The following is a 9,086-nucleotide window of genomic DNA, read 5'->3' on the forward strand; positions in this document are numbered from 1 at the left end:
GTGTAAAAAGATGGATTTTGTGCATGTAGGACGTGTATGGGTCCATATTTTTTTCTGTGTGTCTGGCTAAAAGGAGATGAAAGAAGGCATGTGGCAGAATAATGATATATCTATGTGGAGGGGATGGGAAAAAAATGGAGGCGATAGATTGATAAAAAAGGAGAGAATAGATTGTGTTTCTGGGCCAATCTTGAGACCAGGTACTGGTCCTCAGTACAACACCTCAAATAGAATAGGAATAATACTGAAAGACTATTCAAAATCATAACAGCTTTATCAGATTACAGGATTAACCTGAACCAGTAATAATATCTTATACAATTATTTCTAACGATTCTTTGATAATTGTCTATGGTGGCTAGGGCTGTCATTTGAACAACATTGGAGTTATTTTGCATCTCTCATTAACAATAATAAGCTGCACTTCATCTTACACCTCTTCAATAAATTATGTAAATGCAGAAACACATAATACAATTAACAACCAAAGTCCACCACAGCAACATAAACCCATTTTTTTTCCAACAGTAATCAGCATGGCACAAAATATACATGATCATAGCACCTCCAACTGTAGATTCCCACCCTGACAAGATATGCCCCTCCATTTGGAGCCATTAGAGCAGTAAAAGTCTTCCATTATTTGTAGAAAATCATGGTCACACCCCTTTCTGACTTTTACCTAAATACCTGTTAAATCACACTCCTTTATGACTTTTAACTAAATACCTGATAAATCACTTGAAATTACATTTGTGCTATCAAATTCCTCCACCACCTCTTGCTTGACATCTACTAATTCATTTCCAACATCTGTCCAAAAATTACTTTTCAATTCTGCCAAACATGAGAGGGATGATTCACAATCAATACTTTTGAGGAGCTTCTCTCCTGTATCAGTCTCTATATAGTTACTCAGATCACCAGGCGAAGAGCATAAAGTCTCGCAATGCATACATCTATGATGATTCTCTCCCTTGTAAGATTGCACACGCGTTTGCAGAAACCCAGAAACAGAAAATGAAGTTTTACATTTAGCACATTTAACAAGTTTCTCCAATGGGTGAGTATGCATATGCTTACTGAGGTCATCAGACCTAGAAAATGAAGTTTCACAAAGAGTATTTTCATGAGGATTCTCTTCAGTGTGAGTTTTCACATGTTTTTCAAGATCACACAACTGGGGAAATGAAATGTCACAATATATACACTTATGAGCCTTCTCATCTGAGTGAGATCTCGTGTGGTTTTTCAGAGTAACAGCATTAGAAAAGGTTGATTTACAAAAAGTACATCCATAAGGCTTTTTTCCTGTGTGAGTTTTCATGTGGATTTTTAGACCAGTATACACAGAAAATGATGCAACGCAAAGAGTGCATTTATACGTTTTTTCTCCTGTATGAATTCTCATATGAGTCCTCAAAGTACCCGGCAGGGAGAATGAAGCTCCACAATGGGTACATTTATGCGGCTTTTCTCCTGTGTGAGTCCTCATGTGACTTTTTAGGCCGCTAGATTCGGAAAATGAAGCGATACAAAGAACACACTTGTGAGGCTTTTCGCCAGTATGAGTCCTCACGTGACTCGTAAGTTTATCTTGGCGAGAAAATGAAGATTCACAAAGAGTACATCGAAAGGGCTTTTCACCTGTGTGAGTTCGCATATGACTTTTCAGACCGTCTGGCCGAGAAAAAGAAGCTTTACAAAGTGTACATTCGTGCGGCTTTTCGCCTGTGTGGGTTCTCATGTGTATTTTCAGTTTACCGGGCCGTAAAAACGGAGCTTTACAAATAGGACATTTGTATGGTCGTTCCCCTGTGTGGGTTATCATATGGGTTTTCAGCATACAAGATTTGGAAAATGTTGATTCACAAAAAATGCATTTATATAATTTTTCCTTTGTATGAGTTCTTATATGGTTGCTAAGTTTATCTGAGCGGGAAAATGAAGCTGTACACAGAGAACATTCGTAAGGCTTCTCTCCTGTGTGAATTCTGACGTGTTTTTTCAGAGAACCTGAGAGAGAAAACGAAGCTTCGCAGAGATTGCATTTAAAAGGCTTTTCTCCGGTATGCGTTCTTATGTGACTTCTCAGACCACCCGAGTCGGAAAATGAAGCGATACAAAGAGAACATTTGTATGGCTTTTCGCCCGTATGTGTCCTCACGTGGGTCTTCAGATTACTCGATACAGAAAATGAAGACTCGCAAACTTTACATTTGAATGGCTTTTCCCCTGTGTGAACTCTCATGTGTCTTTTGAGAGCATCAACACGAGAAAATGAAGCTTTACAAAGAGTACATTCGTGAGATTTCTCTCCTGTGTGAGATTTCATATGGCTTTTCAGATGACCTAACTGAGAAAACGAAGCTTTACAAACAACACATGTGTGGGGATTTTCCCTCGTGTGAATATTCACTTGGATTTCCATATCTGAGAAAATGAAGCTATACACACTGTCCACTCATCATTTTTTTCTGACGTGTTCTATTACGGTTTCTCACAGCAGCAGACACTGAAAATGAAGATTCACAAAGAGTATATTCAAGTATTCCCCTTGTCTGAATACAGGATCTGACTCACAAAGACATAGTTTTATTCCCTGTGCATGTTATCATGTCTTCAGATGACTACATGAACAAAATTAAATATTACGTGCACTACATTAATGGAGTTTTTCTCCTATGTGGGTTCTTGTATAGTTATTCAAATGAGAATCATGAAAACAGAGATCTATGGGAGGGACCCAGGACTACTGCCAGCTGCTGTGGACCAGGTTTCCAGTCAGTGAGACTCAATGTAACAATTATTATTATTCACCCCTGTATTGAAACCATCAGATGGAAAATAAATTTTCACAAAGAGTACATTTATAAGACTTACCCAACCTAAGAATTCTGATGTGGCGATTATGACCACTAGAATGGGAACATGATACTTCTCACAGATTACATGTAGGAAGCCAGTCTGCTGTAGGTTCTTCTATGATCTCTGAATATTATATGCAACTGCAGCTTCATAAACAGCACATTTCTGAAGCTTTTCAAATATCAGACTTGGAAAATTAAACTTGGAAAAAAAAAAAAAAAAAAAGAGAGATATCTATCTATCCCTTGTGTACTTGTATAGTTCTTAATATCTCAAGGCTGACAAAATGAAGCTTCACAGTATACAATTATGAGTTTTTTTTCCAGTACTACTTCTCAAAGGACTAGAGTGGAAAACTGAAGTTTTGTACACTACCATGATGAGACTTCTCCCAACGGTGAATTTTCAATTGGCTTATCAGAATACCACACTCAGAAAATTAAGCCTATCAAAGAGTATACTTAAAAGGTTTCCCTGTGATTTCTAATGTGGTTTTTTGAACCACTAGAATGGGTATAAGACTTCATATAGGATAGATTCATGGGACTTCTTGTGCATGTAAGTTCTCTTATGGCTTTTCAGATTACCAGACATGAAAAACAAAGCTTCACAAAGAGATAATTTGTTCAAGCTACATGCTGTCTTTCACTTTAATAAATATACTCTATTGCAGTATAATTGGGGAATAAATTCTCATTGCATACATGTATACAAGACTTTTAACATTCATGAGTCTACATTTATTCAGTTGGTGAAAAAATAAAAGACTTTCTTGGTATTTCTAAACTTCTTGCAAGAAAAATCTTGAAAAGGTGCTATGCCATTTCTTCTGTTTAATTCTGAAGCAGGAATAATTCTTTTCTGTGGATGAATATAACTTCTTGCGATCTGAAAAAAAGCAGTTATGTATATATTACTAGATAATAGCTCATGAAAATACTGAGTTTCCTTTTTTTAAATAACAGTGCATTAATTTTTTAACAGATTATAATAAACACTTCATAACATTCAAAGTGAGGACAAGAATGACTTGTATGAGGCTGGCTGGTTTAATGAATTTTTTTAAATGTTTTTATTCTTTCCTTTCTTTTCCTTGTGGATGGATATTGTATAGTTATTTTGTACAGATGTGTTTTGAGGAGTTGGAGGTAGTTTCCAGTAAGTTTATAAATATAATAATGAAGTGGGTATTTTTTTGTTCTGGGAAAAGTTAAGGATGTTTTTTGGGCTTTTATGGATTTGGAAAAGGCTTATGACAGGCTAGACAGAAAGGCACTGTGGGAGGTTTTGCACATATATGAGATCAGGGGAAAGCTGTTAAGGGCAGTCAAGAGTTTTCACAAGAGTAGTAGAGCCTGTGTTAGCATTAGAAATGTAGAGTGAGTGGTTTGATTTAGAGGTAGAGGTGCATCAGGGATCTGTCATGTTGCCATGACTGTTTAATGTGTACTGGATGGGATGGTGTGGGAGGTAAATGTGAGGGTAATGGGCAGGGGATTGGAAATGGTTAATGAAAATTGAGAAAAATGGGAGGTGAGCCAGCTGTTGTTTGCGGTAGGGTCACAGGGAGAATTAAGGAAGTTACTAGCAGAGTTTGGGAAGGCATGCAATAGGAGAAAATTGAGGGTAAATGTGGGCAAAAGTAAGGTGATGAGATGTACAAGGGGAGAGGATGGCAAGCAGGTTGGAAGTCTTAGAGGAGGGAGGCTTGAGAAAGTGGATAGCTTTAAGTATATGGGGTTGTATGTAGCTGGAAATGGAGGAGTGGAGGCCAAGGTAAATTGTAGATTGAGAGAAGCAAGTGCATTGGGGGATTAAAGTGTAATGGGAAATAGACACTTGGGAATGAATGTGAAGAGGAGCTTATATCAAGGGGTGATTGTGCCAACAGCACTGTATGGGGCAGAGACATGGAATTCAAGAGAGGCAGAAGTTGAATGGGTGGGGATGAAATGGTTACCTCCCTGGTAAGGGGGAAAAGCCCTTGGTATAAAGAGAGATAGGAATTACTTTTAAAAAATTAGGCATTTTGAATACAAAATTCCAAGATAAACGAGTCATTCTGAGTATTTTGAATTAAAAATTCCAGGATACGACATAAAATAGTTAATCAGTTACCCTGTGCTGTAGGAGACTTGTAGGTATTCAAATAGACAATGAGATAGCCCAAAAATCATACTTCATTTAAAGAAGAAACTATGTACTGGTGTCTATACCCTTGTGTTGGCATGGTGTGTAGTATAAAATATCGTACATTGTACTGGTGTGTTGCTTATTTGGAGAATTATATGTTTCCCCCTCTTTATAAAATTATGTTGTGTTATTATTTATTGTAATCATGTGTACATTATGTATAATGGTAATATTATTAGATATTGCAAATGTGATGCACGTCTTTCCCGCGCAAAGCTGGAGCTTGGAGTTAGTTGAAGCCAGCCTTTGTGGTGTGCGCACGCATTTGTTGTCAGTGGTATAAAAAAATATATTATATATTGCCTATTCGAACTCGGTTTCAATAGCCACCTAAAACACCCTGCTGGAGAGTGCAAATTTATATGTTCATGTCTTCTGTATGGTGACTGCATCTGGGGCATATAGTGTCCTACTAGGCTGACCTTATGTTGGTATAGTTCTAGTGCTGGGTACTTAAACACTGGTGGATTAGTGTGGTTCTTGTGTGACTGGGGTATTTTCTTTTCTGGGTTTATGTTCAAGGCAACTAAATTTAGTATGGAATTGATGCTGTTCTATAACTTGTATGCTTCTCTAAGGTGTAGAATACTTAGGTTTTGGAAGATTTCTGAGTAGTATGTAGCAAGTGTGGATTTCTTGTTGCATCCTGGGAGCTGTGTTTGTGATGTGGTGTGATGGATATACACATCCATTTGTACTTTCTAGTCTGTTGCTCTATGAGGAGTATTTTCTTTCTTCTAAGTAGTGATAATAACTAGGGATTAGTGCAGCTCTTATTGTAGGGGACCCAACTATATTATTAGTTTAGTGTAGCTGGGAAGGGCACTTTAGTGTAGTCATTAGCAAATAATGTATATTATGATGACATAGAACAAGCCACAAGGGTAAATTAAAAGATGAGAGTATTACTATTTATGAAAATAATATTGTTGTTGCTATGCAAATAATGTGATTCAATCAGTGTCATTATCAGTATGGTGTTCTGCAACTCCCAGCTACTGTTTAGCAATACCTCTTCTATCCTAACCAAAAATAATCTCCTAATTTAATGTAACCTAATTCAGGAAATTACATCAATCTTGACAACAGCATGATCTTAATTTACCAGAACAAAAATGTCTTAACATTTCCTTAAATTGTATTATTATAATTGTTCATAAGTTATATGAATAGAATTTATAAAACAATGATGAATAGAGAAATTAAAGGATATTACTAGGCCTCACCCACATTACAATCAGTAGATAATGAAGCCAACATAATCGCATCCACATCATCTTTGTTTTGATATCTAGATTTAATTTTTTCCATACAAATCATATTAAATACAACAATGGTTGCTTTAAATAAGAAAACACCAACGCTAACTGGGTGCAATTTCACGATGGGCATGTGGCAACAGTAATCACACCAACTACATCTTTGTTTTTATATTAACAGATTTTTTCAGTGCAAATAGAACTAACTAATACCAGCACTAACTGGGTGCAATCTGAAGATAAGCAGTGTGCCAACTTGATATATGGGCCTATACAATACATCCAGGCATAATTCTTGCATGATCTCGAACCAATTAAGGGTAAGTAGGCTGCATTAAAATGTACATTTCATTTACAGGCCATGCACTGGTGCCCATACCAAAATGGGTTTGTGATCTACCAATCCTAAAATACCTCAACTTGTCTATTTCAAGATAGTACACTTCCCACAGTAATTTTTTAGTTTCGTCCATGGGCACAATATAGCAATAGAAAATTAATTATCAATTTTGTAAATTATAATGTATCAACACAATATGCAATTTTGTGAGCGGAAAAACAACAACTGCTAAAACAGATTTCGTAAGTAACGAAGTCGTGCCGGATCAATGGTACGTCATGTTTGTTATGATAGTTGCCGACGTCGAAGAAATGATGATAAATTCGTCTAACCTAAACTAAACTAACCTAACCTGTGTTTAATAAATCATTACCTGCAAATTAAATGTCATCCGGCTCGTCCTCGTTGTCGTCGTCGTCGTGAGAGACGTTGGCGGGCTTTTCAACCACTCTCTCAGCTTGCGGGGTATACAAAGTTCTTACAGCTTGAAGGAATGCATGTATCTCCTTTCCATAACATTGCTTCAAGAAAATGTACCTGGCGAGGTACTGTCGGAAGTACCGAGGACGTATACCAGGTCTCAGCACCCATTCTTTTACGTCGCGCCAAAGCCTCTTAATATTTTCAGTGTGTACCTCACGGTCCCCTGACGCGACGATTTTTTTAGAGTGGTTGGCAGCATCGTGAGTGTAACCGATGTCCCCGAGATTGGTGTATGCACGCCTAGAACCGCTCACGATGACAGAACCTTGCCTGATGAAATGGCGAATGATTGGTACGAGAGTTTCTATGTCTCGCTCTTCTCCCTCAGGATCTACTAGTGGAACAAGAACTCTCTTTTTAGATTCCCTCTCAATGCCACCGAACATCCTCACCTGAGAGAGATTCTTGCCAACGTTGGCGTGCCTTCGAGAGATAAGAGTCTCGTCTATCTCTACCACAATCCCAGGGCCACCAATTGGCTCTTGGTGGTTGTACCATTCTTCACACACCTCGCTGCAAAAGCTCCGCCAGTGTACACTAGTCGCTGTCGAGAACTGGAGGTCACGGATTGCGTCCTCGTGACTAAAATTTTTGAGAACCCACTTGTTGATGAAACACACCAATTGCCACGGTTGTATGTGACTTCTTTCAAGAAAGGTTCCTTTGTAATCACTGACGCTATAGGTGCATTGCTTCTTCTTCTTCTTCTTTGCTTGTGCGATAGAGTTGTTGCACACCCAGGTATGCCGATCCTCACGGAACCAGCACGGTCTATTACACCTGGGGCAATTTACCCTGCATGGCAGAACCCCGTGTTCTCGCAGAAACTGTACAGATGACTTATTATCTTTGTAGCACCGCTTGTCAACGTCACCTGGAGTGGGAACGCAACCTGTGCACAGAGTGATGTCCATCTTGAAGCAGACCGGGCGGACGACAAACAATTGAGACAAGATAGCGTCCCGATCCTATGCTACCGACTTCGTTCATTGGCATATTTGCTTGTAGCAAGGTATTTTTCATTTTCATTTCCGCCCACAAAATTTCATATTACGTTGATACATTATAATTTACAAAATTAATAATTAATTTTCTATTGCTATATTGCGCCCATGGTCGAAAATAAAAAAATACCCTTCCCACTACCAATATTTTACCCATAAATGATGTTTGGGATAACCTAGTGCCTATATATTATCCGTTAAATGCACATTTCCCATCTTGTGATAGGACCGCCAATGCCACTATATTATGTATACAGTATTAAGTATATCATTCCAGCTGATGAAGAAGCTCACTACATAATACAACAAACGTCTCTTTCGACTTTTCACGCTATCTTTACACTGTAAGCTCCTTCCATCATTCCACTCTTACCTATTTGGTTTCTTTGCTATTGTTAACAGTCCAGTCCTATTTGGTAGGGTAGGGTATGAATTTTCTTCTGTTGTTACACTGGTTCCGTGCCCGTGCCACCAATCTTTGCACAAGCTGCAGACTCCGAACACGGATGACACTTCGATGTAAACAAACTTTCCAGGTTGATGGGCATGCAGCTGTGTATGGCGCGCGTTTTTTAAATGTCCTCGGTTTTTGAGACTGTACATACATTAAATGTAGACCTTGCAGTAATATTTTTTAAAACAATGATGTACTAAGAATTGCAAATAACTTTTATAGAGATGCAATGGCGTAGTGGTACCAATTTGGCTTGTTAACCAAGTAGCATTAAGTTTAATCCCGTTAGGACTGAAAAGCATCACAGCACTCGAAGTCGCACCCAATCCCATGAGCGGGGAGTTGGTAAATCACCTTGGTCTTGAATCACATGTTGGACTCGTGATTGACTGCTGTTATGCTCCCAGATGAAAGCTCATATATGGCCCGATCCATGGGTAATGCTGTAACCTTAAAGACATCCAATTCCTTCCTCGTGAGTTTGA

The 9,086-nt window shown here is 38.3% G+C and overlaps 1 protein-coding gene across 5 annotated transcripts; it reads right to left on the minus strand.

Moving 5' to 3' along the window:
- Nucleotides 1-255: 255 nt before the first annotated feature.
- On the minus strand, nt 256-8,649 carry LOC143035047 (male abnormal protein mab-31-like). 5 transcript variants are annotated; one of them, XM_076201511.1, is made up of 2 exons: nt 8,521-8,649; nt 256-3,756 (listed from the first exon to the last, which is right to left on the minus strand). In XM_076201511.1, the coding sequence occupies exon 2, from the start codon at nt 2,429-2,431 to the stop codon at nt 722-724; it is 1,710 nt and encodes a 569-aa protein (XP_076057626.1). In that variant the 5' UTR covers nt 2,432-3,756; nt 8,521-8,649; the 3' UTR covers nt 256-721. The 5 variants fall into 5 exon arrangements, with proteins under 5 accessions (XP_076057626.1, XP_076057627.1, XP_076057629.1 ...); XM_076201512.1 differs by lacking the exon at nt 8,521-8,649 and adding an exon at nt 7,034-8,488; XM_076201514.1 differs by lacking the exon at nt 8,521-8,649 and adding an exon at nt 6,544-6,992.
- Nucleotides 8,650-9,086: the final 437 nt, after the last annotated feature.

Source organism: Oratosquilla oratoria, chromosome 18 (genome assembly GCF_046742065.1).
Source record: "Oratosquilla oratoria isolate Oo_2021 chromosome 18, ASM4674206v1, whole genome shotgun sequence".
Lineage (NCBI taxonomy): Eukaryota > Metazoa > Arthropoda > Malacostraca > Stomatopoda > Squillidae > Oratosquilla > Oratosquilla oratoria.